This window comes from Pimephales promelas, chromosome 5 (assembly GCF_988280905.1).
Source record: "Pimephales promelas chromosome 5, fPimPro1.hap1.1, whole genome shotgun sequence".
Lineage (NCBI taxonomy): Eukaryota > Metazoa > Chordata > Actinopteri > Cypriniformes > Leuciscidae > Pimephales > Pimephales promelas.
In genome coordinates, this window is record NC_142773.1 from 11,765,694 (window position 1) to 11,790,989 (window position 25,296).

The window sequence follows — 25,296 nt, forward strand, 5'->3', positions numbered from 1 at the left end:
CGCTTTTTTCCATTAGTTTATTTGCACAAATATAAAATATATACAATAAAAACAAAAAGTACAACCCATATGCTGGGCAGGGAGAGGGAAAAACAAACATAAAAGGTCTTATTTAAAGCCTCCACCAAAAAAAAAAAAAAAAAAAAAAGAAAAAAAAAAAGAAAAGAAACCAATTATGAAATTAAAGAGCTAAATTACATTAACAAATATATAAATGTATGTGGCTGAATCAAGTTAATTACAACATACAACAGGAAAAGCTCAAAATTCCTCTGGCCACTGTTAGGAACTGTCATTCCTTAGATGAACTGATTCTGTATTGGCCACAAAAGGAGACCCGACACCATAATAATAAATTATTGTGGTCTAAATCCAGGTGTTTCAGTTTCATTGTCTAACTTGTGTGTCTCTGTGCCTGTGCCTACTGATGCTAATGACTGGAGAATGTTGGTTAAGTACAAAGCTCTTTGCATTTTATTTACAAGCATGAGCTTCTATAAAAACGACAAATTTAAAACAATCTGAAACCAGTAAAATACAAAAGTTATGTTCTCCTCATCTCCTCATGAAGTTCTTCTCCAGAGCAGCAGGGGTCCTCTGAATGGAGTGAATGTTTCTTTTCACACGGTCCTCCAGAGACGACGTGGCAGCACTCTCTAGCTTCATGTCACTGTTAACAGATTATAGACACAAATTAATGAGTGAGCAAGACATTATTATCCAAATCATTTCTTAATGCTGAAAGTGCTTTGTCCATATGCATGTATGCTGGAGCAGAATTAACATATTCCTGACTTAATCTGTGCAAATTAACATAAACCATCCACTTGTCCATGATGATTCAGAACTTTACAACCAGGCTACCTTGTTCAGTCAAGTCTGTTTGCTACAAATAAAACCACTGGGTGCAACAGTATTAAGATTTGTGAGTATTAAGATTTGTGCAACAGTATTAAGATTTTATCGAAATCACTTTATTTCGATAGTCCACTTTAGACAATCTACTAACTATAAGTAACTTTTCAACTACATGTCAACTAACTGTCATTATAGTAGACTGTCCGCTTAATATCTCTAACACTTTATTAATATTTTTAACACTTAATATCTTTAACACTTTATGCCAGCTTAAACGCTTTATTTTGTTGGTCCCCCAACAGACATTCAACTGACTATAAGTAACTTGGCGACTACAAGTAAACTTATTCTCCTAACCCAAAGCCTAACACCTAACCATAACCTGACAGTCTACGATAATATACTAATACTCTAATGACAGTTAGTTAACATGTAGTTGAAAAGTTACTTGTAATTAGTAGAACGTCTAAAGTGACTATTGAAATATAGTGTAACCAGATTTGATTTCAGGAATGAAAATACTAACTGAATGAAGCCAGCGTGACGGTCCAGTTTGGCGCTGTCTCTGGCTTTCTCCTGGTCCTCTTGTCGCTTGTATCTCTGTACATTATTTTCCCTTTCAATTTCTCTTTCGCGGGCAAAATCCATCATTTCCCTTCTCTTCTTCTCCAACTCTTCAGATGAGAGGCGTCTGAGAGTAGGAAAAAAATATAGATGCATTTTATGTGGCAAACAAAACTGTCTACAACTGTCAGACAAAAAGTCTACAGCTGAAGAAACAAATGTGATCATTCCAGAGGTTTCAACTCATGTTCAGAGTGACTGACACAGATGAACAAAACATTCATTCTTAATCATTTAATCTACTAATGATACAGCAACTCAAGGAAGTGACGTACTTGCTGTAATTGGTGTACTGCGGTCTTTGATGGCGGTCCCGGTGTCTCGGTGGGCTGGGGGCTTTGGTTTTAGGTCTTCGCTCGGACTCTCGAGAGGAAGGATTGTCCCTGTCTGCTTTGTGAGGAAACGGGGATCGACTCCTGTCTCTTAAATGGTGATCTGTGTGGTTCGATGCTGAAGAGTGATGGGATCTGCTTTCTGGTAACTGAAACAGGGAAGAAAGGAGTACATTTCAAAGTTGGCACGAAACGGAAGTTAAAAGTGAATTGGCTTCTCCAACAAGAAAACAAGCGGGACTTGTTTAGTCCATCGGGAATTGATTGAATCAGTTAAAGGGATACTCCACCGGGTTTTCATATTAAACTATGTTATTCCCTTAACTAAGACGAGCTGATGCATACCTCTCTCGTCTCAGTGCTTGTGCTCTTATTGCTCTGTATTGCCGCAAAACTATGTTAGCACTTAGCTTAGCCCAGTGCATTAAATATGGGCCAAAAAGAGAAGTGACAAAACACTTCCTCGTTTTCCCTATTTAAACACAGTTACTCGATTAGTGTAACTCGACCTAGGCTGGTGACACAAAATAAAACGTTGTGTTTTTCTAAGCGTTTAAAATTGATGACTATATTGTATGGCGGAATACCATAAAAAAGTGCTTTAGAGCACTTTAACTTGGCGCAATAATACCTTCACTCGTGAAAAGTCCTCTTACCGGCTCCTGCTTTGTCGCATGTCACGTTGGCTGCATTGACGGAAATAAGAGGGAGGGGGAGAGCGAGGAAGCGGGAGCCGGTAAGAGGACTTTTCACGAGTGAAGGTATTATTGCGCCAAGTTGAAGTGCTCTAAAGCAGGGGTTCTCAAACATTTTGGTGCCAGGGGCCCCTTTCAGGGGAAAAAAAATTCCAAGGACCCCCCTCATATTTATAACAGTTATTGAGCACAAAGTTAATGTGTGAGCGGCAAATGAAATATTTTTGCACAAAATGAATGGTCTCCACCCAGGGTACTATGCAGGAATTTCTAAATAGCCTACTGAGATAACGAAAGTGATCTTGCTAGGAATCACTTAGGATCCCTCACTTAGGAATTTTTGATGTTCTTGATCTACACATGTGCATTTTAAGGTGTTTTAAGGCCCCACAATTGGATAACTATAGATTTAGTAGAAGCATGTCAGTCAGTGGAATACATTTTTTTTTTTTTTTGTCAAGATGTCACGAAACACAATCACATATTCCAATCAGGAATGGCCTTAAAAGAGAAATGTTTCAATAATTAGGCCTATTCTGCACACAAATAAAGCCCATAAGCCTATAAATACAATGATAATGGCATTATGTTTAATAGGTGCGTGCGTTGTTAATTTGAGCTACTGTAATTAGCTAAAAAAAACATACAGTATATGTTAAATATATGAATCCATAATGTTAATCTCATGGGCACAGTATGTTTCTATTGACCTGCTTTTTCCTTTGTTAAAGTTGAGCTTGATTAATACTTTGCAAACTGATTGTTTCAGTCGTTTTTTAAAACTTTTATCTAAAACAGCTGTTTAGTTTATGTTAATAAAGGCCTACATCTTATCTCGCACTTTATGACCGTTGACTGAAACGTCGTGCGGGGAACTTTGAGTTCACTCCGACTCAAACATTTTGACATTGACGAGCTATCGTTGTTAGTCTGCTGAAGCACCTCAGACGAGAAGGTCAGTATCATCGCGATGTGCATCCTTGCAACCTCAGTTGTGGGTACGGCCCTGTCACTATGCACTTTTATTTTGATAATAATCAGACTTCTAATGTCAAATCTACAGTAGCAGTGCTAGAACTGACTATTGTGCGCGCACGCGAGACGCCGGGGCGCAATTACATGGGAATTTTTCCTCAGCAGTGGAAACAGGAATACTCTTATTTATGGTCATAGATAAGACAAGAGTGCATCATCCGAAACGGTAAAGTGTCCATTTTTTATTTGTGTATAAGCTACATTATAAATGACTACAAAATGTCATGCCTTTTAAAAATACAGAAAAGAACCGAATGCGGGTTCATGCCGTCTCTCTGTCTCCTTTCTGGTGCACGTCCCGCAAAATCAACAGCAGCGAATAGTCTACTTGACGCAAAGACATAGATTATCTATCTATAGAAAACTTTAAGTGTCTACTTTGTATTGTTTTATGTTAAATGCTTTATATAAGTTACTTAGGAATAAACAGCATGTTTTCAGATGATAAAGAAAACAACCCCACTTTGAGAACCACTGCTCTAAAGCACTTTTTTATGGTATTCCGCCATACAATATAGTCATCAATTTTAAACGCTTAGAAAAACACAACGTTTTATTTTGTGTCACCAGCCTAGGTCGAGTTACACTAATCGAGTAACTGTGTTTAAATAGGGAAAACGAGGAAGTGTTTTGTCGCTTCTCTTTTTGGCCCATATTTAATGCACTGGGCTAAGCTAAGTGCTAACATAGTTTTGCGGCAATACAGAGCGATAGAGTGCACGCACTGAGACGAGAGAGGTATGCATCAGCTCGTCTTAATTAAGGGAATAACATAGTTTAATATGAAAACCCGGTGGAGTATCCCTTTAATCATTGTGGTTTGCTATTGGTGGGTCTCTCGTGCCAGAAAAAATGTCATCAGAGAAGATCGTTGCAAGAGGGAGGGGTAGTTATTAACCCCCAGAGGACCAAAAACGCGTCCTCGCGTTTTGATCGTTTTTTTTTTTCACATAGCTGCAACATAGACTTAAAATACTCCTCATTAATGGTCTTATAAATAAAATCAATACATGATTCTAAACTATAGAGGGACTTCTTTTTTTGTGTACACTCTTATTAATATCAAAACCTTTTGTTTTTGTAAAATAAATAAAACAAACAGGGTGCGCTTTCAGCTCACTCGGTCTCCGCAAAAATCTTTCTGAAACTCGTCCGAAAAAAGAGCTGTAACTCATTAAATACTTGTCACAGAGACACGAAAGATCTCTCTTTATGAAGCTGAAATTCTTTTCTTTTATATGAAGTCATTTATATAAAATTATAATATTAAGCAACTGTAAGGACTGTGCCACTACTCAACACAACCCATTGAATTAAACATTCTCTTTTTTTAAACTTGTTTTATTTCTTTCAATATTTTAACTTTATGCACATTGCATCAAGCAAAAATGAAATTAAATGCAACAGTCTCAGACTAGAAGAAAATTGTTGAACATTTAAACCTATTTTCTGCACATTCCACCATTTTAATGAAATAAAGACGGCCCTTCTTCTGTTAATATACATTTCTACATATTCCAGCATATAAAATAAATATATGTTGTAAAATCCTTCATTTGAATAGATGTAAAAATACAACAATAAAATCATGAAAGTCGCTCCTGAATATTACAAAGTATTAATACTTACGTCTTTTAACAGTAAAGTGCAGAGAGGAGTAAAAAGCCGCAGCGGTCATGTCAGACGGGGGTTCAGGGTTTTTTTTCAGTAAGTTTTACATTCCTGTACCGGCTTGCTGCTTTAGTTAACCGTGAGACTGTCTCGTGACATGCTTGTTCAGATTTGAGGTAGAATTTTGGCATTCTCCAACGGGGGTCCAGTTTCTAGATCAGGATGCTCTCTGCATAGTACGCAAGTCTCTCTTGCTCTCCTCGTCGTGCGCGCAATACGAAGTTTGGACTTTGGAACACAGTCTCGCGCTCGCTCTAGATTCCGGGAGATTTGAACTAATGCGCTAACTAGTCAATCACAAATGTGGCTCAACGGTTAGATTTATAGATAAACTCATCTTTCAGGCATTTGACCGACGGGATTGACACTTCAGCGCGAGAAATCAGGGGTGTGTCGTGTGAGCGTGTGTGAGAGTTGGCAGCTCGGCTGCTCTCTCCCGTGCTCTAGTCGTCTCTGATGATGTCGTGGCGCTCATACATCATTGTTATTCATGCACGACTCATGTCACGAGACAGTCTGACTAAACAAAATCACGGTTAACTAACGCAGTAACGCAGGCTGTTTACGGGGAAGTAACAGTAATCTACTGTTTTTTCAATTGTAATCCCTTACTTTACTCGTTACTAGAAAAAAGTAATTGGATTACAGTAACGCGTTACTGCCCATCAATGCCTACCAACATGGCGGAGAGGGGAGGGGCTCTGTACAATGACGTCAACTCCTCATTCTCTATAAATGTAGCGCGCCGGCTCCACCTCTTCCCTCTTACTTTCTGACCTTCTCAGAGAAACATGTAACGCTCGGGATCTCCTCACGGAGATCTGATCCGACCATGGATCTTTTCTTTTGTTCGTCTAAAAGTTTCGTTTTTTCCTCAAATGGCGTACCGAGTTCGTCTCCCAGGAAAGGAAGCGGACTTTGCCGAACTATTTCCTCGGGTAACGTCACCTCAAAGACTTTAAGCTTTTCAAACACTCGCGCTGAATGCCAACGAACGCCACGTGACTCTCCACGGAACAAAGGAGCCATGCGCAAGCAACCAACTATGCACGCGCCGGGACAGGCCGTGCAAAAACGCTGCGGCCGCGCTCCACGTGACGCGCCCACGCCGGACGGCACCTCCAGTCATCAAGCGGCTCGAACGGGCCGAGCAACGAGCCCACGACTCACACAGACCAAATATGCTCTGCAAGTATACCTTCTTGTGTTTCCTTGGTGTTCAGAAAGGTTAACTGACTGTTTTGGTGAATGTAACTCTCCCTTTCTCTCCAACTCAATCTCACTCACACTCTCTCTCTCCCTCCAACTCACTTACGCGTATCCATTGTCTAAACGCCCTGCGTCGTCTTAGTTTGTGTTTTAATGTTTGTAAATACCTGTATCATGTAACGTTGTAAATGCCATATATATTAAATGCAATTATGGTCATTTCTGACTGATTTACTGTCTGCTCATAATACGAGTCAATGAAATGTCGATCAAGCTACACGCTTTACAGAACTAAACATACCTAAAAGGGTATTTGTTTATAGAGCAGGAAAGCTAAATTCTTGTGGCCACAGAATTTGTTTTCACAAGCTCTATAACTTAATTGAGCTAATTGATTTAGCCTGTCTTGTAAAACGTGGTCCTTGCAATTAATAACAATTAATTTGTGGTTAATTGCGGGGATGCACATGTATGCATATACCTCGTCCTAACCTTTCGTCTTGCTGCGCAGTGAGGAGATCCTGGAAAAAAGTTACCAGTTTCATTTTGAGGAGCACAGATTCAGCTGATGCAGTAAAGTCATTTATTCTTAAGCGCTTTGTTTTAATCGCGTTATTGAATAGTGTCTGTAAACTCCACAAAGACTGTTTAAATATCAAATGAACGTCTGATAGGAAGGAATAGACGATTTCACAGCGCGCGCCGTGCGTTAAATCACTTTCGCTTCTACATTAGTAAGATAACATTAGTTATCTGTAAAACCAAAACGAGCGTTTAAAAATGATTCGGGTGTGTGAACGAACGTACGAACAAACGTTCATTTAGTTAGACAGTTTCTGCTCATATTATTTTCTTTTCAAGATGTTTTTAACTCTAACTTTGAACCAATTCTACAAAATGGCCCATATAACCTATTTGACCAGGATTTGTTTCCAGGTATGACTAAAAATGGGTTTTGACTTTCATTTATACATTTATATATATATATATATATATATATATATATATATATGAAGAGTTCAGATGCAAAAGCCTCCAAGTGCCATTTGAAATTTTCTTCTAGAATGATCATTTTTATCAAGCTTGTATATTTAAAGGTTCTCTAAGCGATGTGGGGCCAAAACATTTTTTGTCACATACATCAAACGTCTCCTCACTATCGGCTAGCTGCCTGTCCCCTAAACACACTGTAAAAAATCGCGGTCTCTGTAGACACCACAGGCTCCACAAACGGCAACAAAAACAATCATGTCTCACCCGGACCACGAAACCTAACAAACAGTGTTCCAGCCAATCACTGGCAAGAAGTATTTGAGGGTGGGTCTGGGGGGTTAGTGCGCGTGCACATGAAGGGGGTGTGTGTGTGAAGGAGAGAGAAGAGCATCAGAGGGAAGTTTGAAAAATGGCCGACACATGACCAAAGAGACGTCGTTCTGAAGAACAAATTAAAAAGAAGGAGTCGGATAAAGAACGTGCGAAGTTCCGAATTTACATCGGTAGCAAAGCTTTTGAACGATGGCGAGAACTCCGGCGGCAGAAGGGCTTCCAGTCCGACATTCAGGTTGCTCTGTTTTTGCTGGACAGGTGGGTAACGTTACATTGTTTTTTTTTTTTCTTCTAATTTGACGCTTATGTTCGCCAAACCCACACAAGAATATAATTAGCTAGAACTATGCATTCAGCGAAATGCACGTTCACAATTATTTGAAGCACGGAAGGGAGGGGGATGAGATGAGGGAGGGTCTAGCTAGCCTCCGATTTGTTTGAAAATATTCCGAACGTCAACACCCAGGGTCGCTTAGACAACCTTTAAGTTCAGTAATTTCACTTAAATGGCAATGAAGACTACCTATTAATTGTCATTTAAGTGAAATTACAATTAATAGGTAGTCTTCATAAGGCTCATAAGGTTTCTATCAGAAGGCGTCAGGTTTTGATTTATCTGTTGATATTTGATAGAATCCACAATGTCATGTATCTGAATAAGAAGTCCAGGACCTCCAGCAGAAAAACAGGCCCCCAACAGTGAAGACCCAATGGTATATTAAATTGTACACATGGGGTACTTTTTATCCTTGTGTGCACCAAACCCATCTAGTGTGTTTGCTGCCAAAAAAGCACAGGGTTCTGTGTCAGATGAGACTAAAAAAACATTTTTAGTCTCATCTGACCACAGAACCCTGTGCCGTTTGAAGATCCAGTCGTGTCTGACCACTGAATATGCTGGAGTTTGTTTTTCGAGGAGGATTTTTCTTGAAACCCTCTCAAACAACATGTGGGGATGTAGGGGTTGTTTGATAATTTTTTTAGGATTTCTGACCCCCAAGACTCAACTAGTCTCTGCAGTTCTCCATCTGTGATCCTTGAAGAGTCTTTGGCCACTCAAACTTTCATCCTCACCGTCCATTAAGAAAATATAGACACACATCCTCTTCATGCAGAATCGTAATCTTTAGTTAATTATAACTTCTTAATTATTGCCCTGATGGTCAAAATGGGAATTTTCAATTCTTTAGCTATTTTCTTACAGCCACTTTCTATTTTCTCAACAATCTTTTGATACACATCAGAAACATGTTCTTTGGTTTTATTCATTATGATGGATGATTCAAGGAATTTGGCCTTTGTGCTTCCTCATATTTAAACTCCTATGAATCAAGAAGTTATGACTGGATAATTTCATGTTCCATGTTCCCTGGTGTGCTAAAAAAAAGGTAAATATTAATAGGAATATACTTCATAGATATTTTATTCATTAAAAATTCTAGGGTTATGAATAATTGTGGCCAACCTGTTTTGGAGAAAAACATTTATTTTATAATGTGATTTCTCCCCCACTTTCAATTCTTTTACTTCACTAGAAGGTTAGATTTTTGCAGATTTTTTTAATGGAAGATCAAAAGCATAAACCATGCAGATTTATTTTTTACAGACATTTTTTTTTTTTACAATTTTTTTTTACCATATTTACCAGGGGTATGATTAATTCTGCGCCCGACTGTGTGTTTATATATATATATGTGTATGTATGTATGTTGTCCTTTCAATTTTTTCTTGTCTGACTCACCTGAATGAAAGGCTCATTATTATGCGTATCAGAATCACCTAATTATTCATGATGGGGCTGGCCTGTTCACGCCCATTCGCATATTGCCTTGGCAAACAAAAAAATGTTTTTCACAATATAACCCAATTCACATTTTTTTGTGAACGATTAGGAGGATGATTTTCAGATCATTGTGAAGAAAAAACCCTAGGCAACAAGATCAATTAGTCAAAAGTCTTGTGGACGCATATTTAGTATGTGTTTTGTGGCCTTATTTCAGAAACTTTCATTTTTTGTTTTTACAATAACCATGCTTAAACAATATTTTCTCAAAAATACAAACATGTACAAACATGTTGCTCATAAATTATGGTTGCCCTGTTTCTGCTAAATATAGTGCAATTTCACCTGTGCCATTAATATGTTTATAAGCAGCTGAAAAAAAAAAACACAGATGTCAGGGCATGTCAGAACATCGCAAGGACCCCAAATACACCTTGGTTCTCAGGGGGTTAAAAGATTATGAGGGAAGATCATGATCATGAAGATTAAGATCATGAATTAAAAATAAATAAATAAATAATGATGTACATGGAACGGGGATCCCACACCTTGGTTAACTTCAAGGACGTTTCAGGTCCAATACCCTCAAATTCAAGGACTTAATGTCACATTTCAAGTAAGAACAAGGTTACATCGTTTCAAGTAAGAACAAGGTTACATCTTTGTCGCTATCTCTGTTTGAAATCTGCAATTGCAGTCATTCGCGGAATTATCAACTTTACGTGAGTTGTACTTCAACACCCTCGACACGGCACAGCGTGAATGAACACAGCGTGGATGTTTAAGGAGAGCGTGTTGTGGGTTAGTCGCCACGCCGGTGTGGATACTGGCTTTCAGAATCACAGATTATTCTTTTTGGAAGTACGACCACCATAAGAATTTTTACGAAATCTTTTGCGTTTTACAACGGGTGAATCTGTTGTCACTGGTGGATCCGCCATCAAATTAATAAGTTAAATTATATCAAGTGCTGTGAGTAAAGGCTATAAATCTCCACCAAGGCTCGATTTGGAGTTCAGAGGGCCCTGGGCACAATGTCTTTTAGGCCCCCTCTTAAGCAGGCCAAATGTATATTTTGTCCAAGGACATTTTAATACGACATTTACAGTTTTACTGACTTAACTTTGTTGAACTATGCTGGAGTAAAGTTCATAAACGGTTGTTCCTTCCTATAGGAATTTGTAAAAGTATGTTGGGTGGACCCTTAATTTAGCATTTAAAGTTTTACTGATTTACTGTTCCTCTAGGGGGGTTGGGGGGCATGCTCCCCCACAAGATTTTTTTTTTACATTTTAAGGTTAAATGCAACAATCTCGTGCTCTCTGAGAGATCAAAATTAAGAGCTTCAACCCATGAACTGCTCGCTTAACAAAGAAAACGCATTGATTTGTACCAGGACAATAAACAGGGCTCAAACATCTTTTTAGTTGAGTCTCAGTCTACATAACATTATCAATGGTGTTTTAGGATCCCAAACAATTATTATAATAATGTAATAATGATTTATATAATTATTCCTATGAAGTAAAATCCATAAAGCTTATAAATGTACTATATAAATGAAAATTAATATTTCAAAAGTAGCCAATATTTTAGTCTACATTACACTAATATTGGAAAATTAAAATACTTTTATCCTTATTTCTTGCAAGAAATAAACCCTTTAGCTTGTATTTAGGAGAAAACACCAGATGACCATCCTGATCGCGCAACACGGTGTGCACACTGTGCCTATTCTTAAAGTCTTGTGCTGTTTTATAAAGGCAAAAATCCACATCATGGTTTCGATTTTAGTTCGTTGGCAAAAATTGGCAAAATATAACGGTAGAGACCTATGTTAGGTTATACATTTTACATCTCATATGTGTTGGGAAAAGGAAGAAGAGACTTCGGCAAAAGGCGGATTCGAACTCGCGTCGAGTGCAACAAAACCTGATTCACGTGCTTTGCGCGCTACGACCTACGCCACTGTAGCTGTGACGTCACCGGCGTCTTTTTTTCATAAAAGACAGGCACTTAGTGCAAACATACGTTCCGTTTTATCAAGCCGTTCCTCGCGGCCTCGAAACACTACCGGCCCACCTGGGAAACTCCCGACTCTCCCGATTGCCACTGGTGTCCAGGGCCCCTTAGATGTTGTGGGCCCCTGGGCAAGTGCCCAGTTGCCCTAATGGTTAATCTGGCCCTTATCTCCACCTCCAACATCCTCACACGAAATATACCTTTATATATACACCTTAGCCGAGATGGTTAATATAGGTTAATATACCTTTAGCCGAGACTCCTCCTTTATGTGTACAGATGTGACGTAATGACGCAAAAAAATCCACCAGTACCACTGGAATTAAAAATATTATTACAAGCTTAACGCTTATTGACCAAAAAAAAAAATAAACATCTGATGGGTTTTAGACGATTAAATACCAACCAAAACTAAAAAACAGACCTGGCCTCTATGTGAGACCGGCTTTTATTTACCCAAACCTGCAGTCACACCACGCGTGTAAAAGAGACAGGCGTCTATTTGGGACTCAGCTATTATTTGAATTTTTACAGTAACTAAAACTCAAAGTATTAAGTCACGCAGATCTAATATGTACCCTAAGTGTCAATTACTGAGGTCAGCATGACCTATTGTGGCAATACAGAATGCCAATTTAATTAACCTATTTAATCCTAACAGTCACAATAGTGACCGTAAAAATTTTTTTATTTCTAAGGCTATAAAAATGTTACTGAATAATCTATCAATGCATTTCCAGCAGATATTGAAATAACAAAGGGTCTCAATGAAATATGTGCAGTGTCGCATGTTTACTGTAAATAGTCACATGACCAGAGCTGTTTATTTCCTGTTTGTGCCAAGAGAAGAGGATAGCAGCAAGAAAGCTCCCAAAGAAAAGATTAGTAAAGTTTGTTAACATAAAGATAGGACATAGATTTTTGGTACACATGTTTAGGGTGTCTAGTATTGATATATGCAATTACTCAACTTTGTTTAATGTGTTCATAGAACTCACAAATATGTCAACAGCAACAATAGTGACGACCGGTGGGATAACACATTGTATCTAAATGCCAATACACAATACCTAACTTTCTACCTAATTTTACTTACAGAAACACACACACACTCACATCACACACCCCACACGCATGCACACCACACACTCTGCACACCACAACACACCCCACACACCACACAAAACATCCCACACTCACATCACACACACTCAAATCACACACTATACACCCCTCACGCACACACACCACATACATCACACACCCCCCACACCCCACCCACACGCACGCACACACCCCGCACAACGCAACACACCACAGAAAACACTCATATCACACACACTCAAATCACACACTACCCACCCCACACTCACATCACACACCCCACACACCACATGCACACCCACGCACACCAAACACCCTGCACACCGCAACACACACCACACAAAACACCCCACACTCACATCACCAGGGCTCCAGACTGCGACCAAATGGTCGCATTTTGTGACCAAAATTTGAGAGTGTATGACTGAATTTTACATCCAGTCGCACATGTTCGACCAGTAAATTTGCCACACGTTACGCATGGTAAAGCGTGGAAGGAGCACGTCAATGAATCCGTGATAAGAATAGCACGCGTAAACGGCTGTGGGAAGGTGACGGAGACAAATATCACAACCTGATGTGCGTCTGAGTAATCTGCGAACTATTGACTCGTTAGTCGTTACCTAGCAGCGAATGCAAACAAAATGAAAGTGGAACGAATATATGCCACTCATATACGATTAGGACCGTGGAGCAGCAGCAGCGATCCGAACCATTGACAGTAAAATAAAGCCCTGAACTTGCCAGTCGCAGCGATCTCGCTCACGCAACACTGTTACTAGGAGATCCAGTGAAGAAATCCATTGAATTCGCCTCAGAATTAATAACATCAACACCACGAGATCCAGTGAGAAACACTACGATTCGCCGCAGAGTTCTGTTATGAACCATATCAGATCAAACAGCGCTGACGTGGAAACTATCACTTATAGAAGGCTTTCAGTCCACAAATCAGCCTAACAGAACCATGGATTTAGGCTAATGTAGTAAGTTAACTCTAACCATTAATATGATAATGTGTAAGAAATAGTAAAAATGCTTACAAGTAGCCTACAAATCTTTTCCCAGCACTTCAATAATATCATATATAAATGTTTTATTTTTTTTGAATTTTTTTATGTGATTACCAACACATTGTTTGTTCATCCTTTAAAGATTGTCCTAAAACAAAAAAAATGTAAGATGTTGGAAAACTCTTATTTAAACACTTAAAAAATAATAATAATAATACCATTGTAAACAGTAGGATGTTTATTGGCTATTTTCACTCCATATACATATTTTCACTACTTTTATTAATTAATGCTCTGCTGCTCTGCTTCTCTCTGCTCCAACCTCATTGTTAAATTTGCAGATGATACAACAGTGCTGGGACTCATTAACAACAACAATGAGGCGGATTATCGGACTGAAGTGCAACATCTAGGGTCATGGTGTGTCAAGAATAACCTGTCTTTGAACATTAAAAAGACTAAGGAGATTATCGTGGATTTCCGCAAATGTAGACCCAATCACTCTCCTCTCTATATTGGCAATGATGTAGTGGAGAGGGTGCCATTTTTCAAATTCCTGGAAGTAACGGTGACTGAGGACCTGTCCTGGGGAACCAACATCACCTCCGTGATGGGGAAGGCTCAGCAACGCCTCTACTATCTGAGGCAACTGAGGAATGCCAGGATCCCTAAACAGCTTCTGGTATACTTCTACAACTGTGCCATCAGCAGTGTTTTGACATACGGATTCTTAGTGTGGTATTCCAGCTGCACTAAGGCCCATCAGCAGGCACTCCAACGAGTGGTAAATACAGCTGGAAAAATCATTGGGACCACTCTCCCGAATATCAGTAACATCTACGATAGCCGTTGTTTGAAGAGAGTGAAGAGCATCTTGCGGGACCGGCATCACCCGGCCCATCATCTTTTCCATCTGCTGCCATCAGGAAAAGAAGGTACAGGTCCATTGGTGCCAGTAAATCCAGACTGGCTAACAGCCTGTACCCTTACGCAGTAAGGCTGCTAAATGATGTCCTTCCCTCTCTCTCCCTACAACAAAACATCGCTCCTAGTAAAAAAAGTTAGTCTGGAGCCCTGATCACACACACTCAAATCACACACTACACACCCCACACGCACAGCACACACACACACCCCACACGCACGCACAACCACACCACACAAAACACCCCACACTCATATCACACACACTCAAATCACACACTACACACCCCACACTCACATCACACACCCCACAAGCACACCCACACCGCAACACACCCCACATGCACCACACAAAACACCCCACACTCATATCACACACACTCAAATCACAAACTTCACACCCCACACTCACATCACACACCCCACAAGCACACCCACACCGCAACACACCCCACATGCACCACACAAAACACCCCACACTCATATCACACACACTCAAATCACACACTACACACCCCACACTCACATCACACACCCCACAAGCACACCCACACCGCAACACACCCAACATGCACCACACAAAACACCCCACACTCATATCACACACACTCAAATCACACCCCACAAACACGCACACCACACTCACATCACACACCCCACACACACACCGCAACACACCCCAAAACACCCCACACTCACATCACACACACTCAAATCACACACCCCACACGAACGCACACCACGCACCCCACACTCACATCACACACCCCACACGCACACCACACACCCCGCAACATACCCCACACGCACACACACACACAAAACACCCCTCACACACATCAAATCACACACTACACACCCCACATGCACAGCACACACACACATCCCACACGCACGCACAACCACACCACACAAAACACCCCACACTCATATCACACACACTCAAATCACACACTACACACCCCACACCCCACAAGCACACCCACACCGCAACACACCCCACATGCACCACACAAAACACCCCGCACTCATATCACACACACTCAAATCACACACCACACACCCCACACTCACATCACACACCCCACACACGCACACCACACACCCTGCACACCGCAACACACCCCACACAACACCCCACACTCATATCACACACACTCAAATCACACACTTCACACCCCACAAACACGCACACCACACTCACATCACACACCCCACAAGCACACCCCACACACACCACACACCGCAACACACCCCAAAACACCCCACACTCACATCACACACACTCAAATCACAAACTACACACCCCACACGAACGCACACCACGCACCCCACACTCACATCACACACCCCACACGCACACCACACACCGCAACATACCACACACACACACACACACACACAAAACACCCCACACTCACATCACACACATCAAATCACACACTACACACCCCACACGCACAGCACACACACACCCAACACGCACGCACAGACACATATGAACACAGACACGCACACACACACACACACACAAACACTGCAATGTCAAATAGACCTGTACAATGGTTGATACAACACAGTATCCCACCGGTCACAATTGTGACCGATCATAAAACTCATTTTTTCCACACACTTTTCCATGAAAATTTCAAAAAATGATGATTGATTGTTTCAAAAGGATATTAATGACACATGATTTGGATATTTTTGGGTCCGGGAAAAATTTGGGATTAAATGGGTTAAATATTAAAATTAAATAAAAGTTAACAATAACAATCCAAAAGAAACATGTCAGTGAGAAAGCCAAGTAGAAATCACTTACTTGAAGCCCATAGCCTGATTTATGATGTCCATTAGAGGTTGTCACATGATCTGATCGTTCTTCTTTGGACCTGGTTGGCCAAACAGACGCACATATTGTTGAAAAAGCTTATTTAAATTAAGTTCACTGTCTCCCAAAAAAGTAGCCTGGGAAAACCCAGACAACTTCCGGCAAATTTAGATTTGCACTGAAAGTTAGTCTGGTAAAGAGCTCATTCAAGGCCATTTCCAATCCGCCGAAATCGCGGCACCAATCAGAAACGTTGGGGCGGGCTTTACACGATGATGACAGCACAGCGACGCAGATTTTGAACATTTACAAAGGGGTGTGACGGTTATAGTTGAACACTGTCATTAGAACTTTATAACCGCAAAAACCATGTTATTAAAATATTTATTTCACAAACTTTTTTTATGATTGTGAGAGAATGTTTAAATACTAATATCAGCTTACGAGGGAAGCGGAGGCCGAGTTAGTGGTGTTTCAAAGACTGCTACCGCTAAAGATGATACGGAGGAGGTCTGTGCACCTTTATACGGATCAGAGCACACACTGACACGGAATAAAGCCTTGTTTACACTCGACGCGTCCACACGAGCGCGAAGGTGCGCGGCAAAAATGAGTTCGGTGCGCAAGACCGACCCCATTTCCCTTAGCTGTGTGCATGGCTTTTTATGTAGCGGCGCCGCGTCCGAGAATGAACAACTTCAAGCCGAATTTGCCCGAGCATGTAAGTCTCACCCATAGACAGTAAGGTCTCACCATACAGGTGTGTCTAAATTGCAAAGTTCATTGCAAAGTTTTATTTTTTTTTGTTAAGGTTTTGTTTACTGTGTGTGATAATGGAAAGCACATTCACTTAGTTGTCTTGCTGTTAATTTTAAATAAACGTAGAGCAAGTAGCTAATCAGATTGTCTGCTCGTTTATTCAAACAGACGAACGTCGCTCTGCATACCTCATCTCCTTCAGCGCTCTCGATTGGTTTTAGGTCTATCCAATTGCGCCTTTGAGGCATTTGAGCTACGTCCGTTGGTGACGCCCCTCTGGAAATGATTTGTCTATGAAGCTTTGCCAGACCATAACTCAGTTACAAACTGAGATGGTCTGGTTTTAACCAGGCTACCAAAAAAGGAGAGATTCATGCCAGTAAATAAAACAATTTACAAGCTGATTAAAAATGTAATTTGTACCTATGCTTCCGGTCCTCCTCATCAGAGCTTGAACTCCTCTTTCTGTGCTTTTTCTCCTTCCTCCTCTCTTTCTCCTCTCTTTTCTCCTTTTTGTCCTTCTTCCGTTTCTTCTTTTTCTCCTTCTCAAGATTGTGACGCAACTATTGGGGTAGAAAACAACAGACCAGCCTTGTCATGGTTGACACAAAATTAAAAAAAAAAAAAAGGCATTTAATTCATATACTGAATTTGAACTCAAGACAACAAAGATCACAAAAGTTCACTGAGACAATTTTTTTTTTTTTATTAAAAAAAAAACAATATATTTCATAAATGAACTTTTATCTTGTGGACAAGTGAAAATAACACTTAATTTTCCAGAAATCTATTAACTGATGAATTTCTTGGATTGTAATTGGGTAAATTCCTATTCTTGTCAATTAAACTTCCAGTGCAAAATGTGTGACAAGTTAAGGCCTGTTCACACCGACGCGAAAAACGCCACACATAACAGCGTCATTTTTAAAAAAATGCCTCGGGTTCATTTTTTTGGTTTTGACCGCGTCAAAACCTATCCGACCAACGAGATTGGCGGGTTTGCTCATGTGTCTGGTACTTCTGAAGTTACAGTAAAACACAACTTGGGGGCGCTCAAACACAAAACGGTCTTGCCGAGCACACATATGGTGAAGAAGAGATAAGATACCTATGGGCAAGATGAATGTTGAACTGCTGGTCTCAGAGCACAAAGAGCTATATGATAATATTTATATTTGTATTTCTGTAATAATAGTATAGTATAGGGTGACCAACAGTCCTGTTTTCCCGGGACATGTGTAGGACATGTGTAAAACGGTCACTTTGTGCTTTATAGAAATCTGAGTTGAGATGAGAACTGCGCATAGTGTGCGTAGTGTCAGTTAGATTTTGACAAGTGAGGAGAGGAGATAGATAACCTCTGCCGACTCTTTGTATTCTTTCTTTTTATTTTTCTATTGTGACCAGATGTTTGTTTGTGTTTTTTTTTTCTCACTCGATCCCCATGTATGAGGACGAGTGTAACGTTTGAGTGGTTTTATTAAACGCGGGGAAATACGACAACTCTCGTCTCTCGTGGATCTGTTCATCCGACAACTAGTGCTATGTTTTTATCTCTGGGCAACATCTCAACTTTGCGTTACACATGTCCTCTTTCCACGTCCTGTCCTGGCTGTTTTTAAGTGATGAAAATGTTCTGGTTTTCAAAAAAAAAACTGCTGGAAAAGATCAGTTCTACAGCAAAATATAGATGGGCAAACAAGGTGGATGAGGAAGAAAAACAAGATAAAGAGGATGAAAACTAAAGATATAAATAGATTTTGTTAGTTCGTTTTTGTAAGTTTGTGAGAGCTATTTTTTGTTACATTTGGAGGCATTTCTTTTAGTTATTTATTATTTATATATTTATTTTTCTAATACAGAAGACATTATTTCTATCATTATTTCATTCGTTTTTTTTATCTGTCATAATAAAACATTGAGACATGAATATGATCACCCTAGTATAGTATTCTATTATTATTTCTGTTTTACATTAAGCGCCATCTAACGTCAGGTAATGAATTTGCATGTTCACTCGGCTCATCGTCAGCGAAAAACGCTTGGGTGTGAACACAAAAAACGCGTTGAAAAACGCTGACGAATAACGAGCGCTGATATTAGTCCTGGTGTGTACGGGCCTGTAGTGTGAAAATTCTAAAAACAACTAATTAAAAGGGAGATAACTCTTCAATTCTGACCGCTAAATATCATGCAAAATATACTACTCACCATCTTTTGTATTTCTTTCATTTTAACAGGATTTGTAAGAACTCCTCTCTTCTTCTCTTCCTCCCGTTTGCTGAAAACAAACATAGATTTTATTTACTTCGAAAATTTTATTTGACCAGCACTTGAAGGAATATTTACAGACCCAGATATTATAAGCTCAGGCTACACATAATTAAAGGTCCCTTTCTTTGCGATTCCATTTTTCAAACTTTAGTTGTTATTGTGTAGTTTGTGTGTTACTGTTAGAGCATAAACAATACCTGTAAAATTAGCTTAAAGTTAAATGCCTAGCGAGATATTTTATTTTACAGAAGTCCCCTCTCAAAGCCTACAGCGAACGTCCGGTTTGGACTACATCCCTCTACTTCCTTTTTTAATGACATAATTAGAACAGATTTTTGGCTAATGATCTCCACCCACAGGAATACACAAAAAAGGGGGCGTGGTCTGGTTGAGCTCCGATGGAGAAGAGGAAGAGTATCGTTTGTCGATAATTCTTCAACAAACCTATATATTGATGTGAGGCAGTAATAATTTACTTTTTTTTTTTTGCAGTCACATAAAAATCCAATTTATCCAAGCATCTCAAATTTATGGTAAGAGGCGTGACCTTTCCGGGCAACATGCAATAAGCTGCTGTATAAACACAACACAGGAACCCCTGGCACAATCAGAACTCATTACGTATTTCTGAAGGAGGGACTTCATAGAGCTAGGAAGTCATCGGCCCGTTTTTTGGACAGTGAAAACAGCGGTATACAGATAAGTAAATTGTGTGAAAAATACTGTTTTTTTACAAGTGAAACATGAACACATGTTATATTGCACACTGTAAACAAAATCAAAGCTTCAAAAATTCATGAAGAACGGGACCTTTAACCCGTCACTTTTTTCTTTGAGTTTCATTAACAGCCGTATGTTTTTTTTAATAACGAGAAGCGTCTACTCTCACCAAAAGCCCTGTTAGGACGAGATATGTCTGTAATAATAATGGCCAATTCGCGCGGGATAAGAAATCTCAGTAAAACTAGCAGAAGTGGGAAGTGTAACTCGATTTACACACCGCCTTCCTTTCCTCACGTGCGTATTACGCTGCTTCATTTTATCATGTGCACAAATAGATATATCCTATATATATATATATATATATATATATAAACAGTTAAATCTGGTCATACGGTGTATTAATTCAATTCAGATTAAATTATGTTGGTAATAGGCACTTACATTAACACTAAAAGAAGTTGTGTGCCTCTTAATGTCGCTTTTCCACTGCAATGTATGGTAAGGCTCGGTACGGCAGACTTTGGTGCTTTTCCTCAGCATGGTACAGTACGGCTCAGTTCGGTATGGCTCACTTATGGCACATTTCCACTGCATGGTACAGTATGGCTCGGTTCGGTACGGCATGCTTAGGAGCTTTTCCACTGCATGATACAGTATGGCTCGGTTCGGTACGGCGCGCTTTGGCGCTTTTCCACTCCATGGTACGGTGCGGCTACAACCGCTGTAGCACCTGTTTTTAAAGTACTTGCTTGCAAAAAGACGAAAACGTAAAAAATTAAATCGCCGAACTGTACCCGAGCCGTACCATGCAGTGGAAAAGCATCATAAGTGCTTTCAACCTTCTTTTTTGATCTGTATGGAACACAGTTGAGTTTTGCCACCATCTCCACACTTGACAAAACACAGAAAACTACTTTTAAATAAGAAATGACAGAATATTTACGTACATATTTACAGCGGGTCTATTCGCACAGGATTAGTATTACCTGAGGTAATTTTTCAGGACCTTTTTACAGAAGGTAAAAGTTGCCGTAATCTTTACTGACATTGCCCGTATTGATAATGGAGATGCACTCTAGTCCCGTCCGAATATCACGGAGAAGCAATAATTAATACTTTACCCCACTTCTCCATGTTAAACTAATCCCACCCGAGTAGGGCTTAAGCTTATATCAGACATCGGGTAAGAGGTCACTCTTCTGCCGGACTAGACTCTGTAATTTTTTTCTAGGTAAAAATAACAATACACCATTTACACCATTCCAGCTTACCGGATCTCAAAAAGAGGGTCTTCTCTGATCTTAGCAGCCATATCATTTGTAGAGGCAGAACTTGTGGGGTTAAATATGGAGCCAGGCAGAAGGCCCGTCTCAGCTGATGGCCCGCTCTCAGGCTCCTCGAACTGCTGGGTGATCTGCTTATCAATGGGGCGACCCATAAGGTATTCATCCCGAGAGATCTGTCCCGCTGGACCCTGGTACATCCAGTCCAGACGGTCATCTTTCTTCCTGCAATAGAGAGGAATTTAATATTACATTACAGGCTACAAAAACCAGAGTTTGTTGTTATTTTGTCTAATTATTGAATTTTTTTTAAAGGATAGCCCCTTGAGATGTAACATCTCAATTGGCTTTATGCACAGCTGCACTACTTCCTGAACTTAAGCTAGCTCCTTGTTTCCTGTCTGCCATTATTGGACAAAGGCAAAAGTCACGGCAACAATAATCAGACACACCTGAATTAATCAAGTTTGTCCAATAATGGTAGACAGGAAACAAGGAGCTGGCTTAAGTTCAGGAAATAGTGCAGCTGTACATAAAGCCCATAGTGAGCGATTATGTGTTATAATATATTTTCTGTAATGAAATAGCATGGTGCTGGGGTTGACTGAATGTTACACACTTTACAGCGCCTGTCTCTTGCGCATATCTGGTCATCTCTTCTCGGGCTCGCTCATCTTTAAGCTCCTTTTGCAGTTCCTCGATCTTCTTCCTCTCAGCCTCATGTTTCTGCTCTGCTTTCCACACTCGCTCGATGTTCTTCAGAGTTTGCGGATGCCAACTCTTTTTCAAGTTCTGGTGAGATTCGCCGGAGATAAATAAAAGTAAGTCAGATTTAGGTAAAGATAAAAGATATGGAGTGAATTTTATTTAAATGGACCGAAACCTCATCGTTGAAATAATTAAATTTGTGGTATCCATAATAAACAAGCAAAATTAAACTTAACCCCGAATTAACGTTAAACTAAACCACGCAGATTATCATTAGCAACTGGCTTAATTTAACGTTAACACGACTGCGCTATTGACAAACCAAATTGTACTTACAAGGTCACCACCTCCCATGTTGTTGAGGCTGTAGCTATATTATACTATGTTACAATTGGTTATTTTAAACCCACAATCCTAATGTCGATAGCAAACATCTAACGTTACACTTCCATTTTTTTGTTGTGGAACGAAGCTCGAACGTACTTCCGGTTCAACCATACGTTCGCAAAATAAAAGTCCTCTTGACATTAGTGTGCGCTGCACTGCAGTTTATTTCTGCTATTCAAAATAAAATATTTATAAAAGGACTTTTGATCCAGCTCATACAGCTCAGACAGATAAATGATAGACAGACAGACAGACAGACAGACAGACAGACAGACAGACAGACAGACAGACAGACAGACAGAATCATGCAGACCAATATACTGTATATAGACAGACAGACAGACCTACAGATATATTCTTATAGATAGATAAACAGATAGACAGAATCATAGATAGATAGATAGATAGATAGATAGATAGATAGATAGATAGATAGATAGATAGATAGATAGATAGATAGATAGATAGATAGATAGATAGATAGATATAGCATTCTCAGAGACGATAGCATTCTCAGAGACGATAGATAGATAGATAGATAGATAGATAGATAGATAGATAGATAGATAGATAGATAGATAGATAGCATTCTCAGAGACAATAGATAGATAGATAGCATTCTCAGAGACGATAGATAGATATAGATAGATAGATAGATAGATAGATAGATAGATAGATAGATAGATAGATAGATAGATAGATAGATAGATAGATAGATAGCATTCTCAGAGACAATAGATGATAGATAGATAGATAGATAGATAGATAGATAGATAGATAGATAGATAGATAGATAGATAGATAGATAGATAGATAGATAGATAGATAGATAGACAGACAGATAGAGAGACAGACAGACAGAGACATTTCAACTGTATTGGGAGTCACTGCCACATCAGCAAAATGTTAAGTGCTTTATGAGCTTAGTTACATCAAGTCACTTCACCCGTCCACTGGTCATTTTGTAAACGTGTAGCCTACGCCACAGTTTATGAACTTCCCCAGTTACTTTTTCCATTACCTACAGGCACATTAGATTATAACTGCTCATTTATTTCACATGACTGAACACAGTCTGCCCAGGAATGAAGACAATACAAGTGAATTTAGATATGGAAATATGACATGGTTGTTTGTGTGAGAGAGTGATGAGGTGACCTGTTTAGACCGACTAGATCAGACTAGTTTATGGCATGCTTATTTATTTAGTCACATGGACATCCATCCATCCATCCATCCATCCATCCATCCATTTATTTATAAAAGTAGACTAATATAAATAAATACATGATAAAAACTGATGCATTTTCATGAACCTTTTTTCTCCCTTCTTTTTTAAAGATAAAGTATAGTCTACAAAACACATAGTTCACTCTTCAGGGCTTGTGCCAGATGGATTTGGGAAAGTCTTTATTACTCCCATTACTCGAAAATGAGTTCAAATGACGTCAGAACAAACGCACACAATATGTGCCCAGTGTATTTAAAAGGGCATACTGCAAAACAAATAACCTCACTGCAACAGAGACATAATAGCTTGTGCTTCACCATTACTGAAGAATGCTTCCCATTGCTCTTGTTCTCCTCTTCTTCTCCCTCCTGCTGCCATGCGGAGGTGCATCTGTCAAACCAGTGTTTTCCAACAGAGCCACGGAAACTTCAGCAGACACACAGGTAGGCTTTAGTGTTGAAACTCAGTGAGTCTCCTGTAAACTTAGCGCCCTCTCCAAGGTGCTGAAACTGTCAGTGTGAATTCAATGTAATCTAAATCTAAACGGATATTTTGTTTTAGGCATCCAAATATATATTTTAGCCCATACTTTCAGAGTTTTTGCTAAACGTTTATGCCATGTTTTTCAAGGCGGGGCAGATATTAACCTGTGTTTCCTATTAGACAGGACTATCTGAAGGCTACATCCCACGACTCCTTATACTCCTCTCAAACGTAAAGAATACCGAACAGGACAATAACATGCGCTTCAGAGGAACTCTCGTCGACGGAGATGCAGGTCCCATGAAAAGACAGGAGGAGAATGATGCTGAACCCCCAGCTGAAGTCTTCACAGTTAAACAGGCTAAACGCAAGGAAGGCTGCAAGTTTTTGTACTATAAAACGTGGACCACTTGCTAAAATGAGTGAGTGTTGTAACACAATTTGTTTAAAAGTCTGTGACTCAGTATTTTTTTTTTTTTTAATCTGCTACAAATTCTGCCATGGATTCCTAAACTGTGTCAAACAAAGTGCGTCTGTTACAGCTGTCTCTATTACAGGGAGTATAACATTATTAAACACATTTAATTTATGTGCTTGAATTGTGTTAATAAAATGTACTAATAAAATGTAATAATATAATCATTGGAAAGCAATATAGGCCATGTGGGTGATTAGTAATCCAATTGAAATTTATGATGTGCTTTTTGTACAAAAATGGCCTATATTTAATGATGTAAGGAAACTTGAAAAATATTTGTTATTGGAGTCTATAAAAGTTAAACATTTAATAATCTCCAAAAATCTCAAGCTTATACCGCCAATATTATACAAATGCATTTATGTAAATTTAAAAAAAAAAAGAAAAAAAAAAAGAAAAAAGTTTTTCCCATTCAAAGGATTGAAAACATATCTTGTGGAACACCATTAATATCACGGCCTTTTCATCATCAGTTGAAATGGCTGATTTAGTTTAGAATTTGCTGTTAGCCTCCCGAGCACCATAAATTCATGTTTGATCAGA

At 39.5% G+C, this 25,296-nt stretch overlaps 2 protein-coding genes and 1 long non-coding RNA gene across 3 annotated transcripts in view; 2 read left to right on the top strand and 1 right to left on the bottom strand.

Moving 5' to 3' along the window:
• Positions 1-22,670, bottom strand: cwc25 (CWC25 spliceosome associated protein). The gene is made up of 9 exons (XM_039660241.2): positions 22,511-22,670; positions 22,086-22,258; positions 21,455-21,691; positions 19,398-19,467; positions 17,610-17,749; positions 16,419-16,488; positions 1,758-1,963; positions 1,385-1,549; positions 1-670 (listed from the first exon to the last, which is right to left on the bottom strand). The coding sequence occupies exons 1-9, from the start codon at positions 22,526-22,528 to the stop codon at positions 556-558; spliced, it is 1,194 nt and encodes a 397-aa protein (XP_039516175.1). The 5' UTR covers positions 22,529-22,670; the 3' UTR covers positions 1-555.
• The window catches only part of LOC148981390 (uncharacterized), a 208,363-nt gene that overhangs the window by 102,544 nt on the left and 80,523 nt on the right, over positions 1-25,296 (top strand). The gene's annotated exons all lie outside the window — the stretch shown is intronic.
• Positions 22,189-25,083, top strand: LOC120470669 (uncharacterized). The gene is made up of 3 exons (XR_005620585.2): positions 22,189-22,287; positions 24,177-24,235; positions 24,456-25,083. It is a non-coding gene; the product is annotated as an uncharacterized LOC120470669 (long non-coding RNA).

What these genes read in the sequence shown, in the direction of transcription:
- cwc25 (XM_039660241.2), bottom strand. An exon ending in GACCCTCTTTTTGAGATCCG is followed by an intron (nt 19,468 to 21,454) that starts GTAAGCTGGAAT and finishes GTTTGTTTTCAG; the next exon opens with CAAACGGGAGGAAGAGAAGA. An exon ending in CGTCACGCTGGCTTCATTCA is followed by an intron (nt 671 to 1,384) that starts GTTAGTATTTTC and finishes ATCTGTTAACAG; the next exon opens with TGACATGAAGCTAGAGAGTG.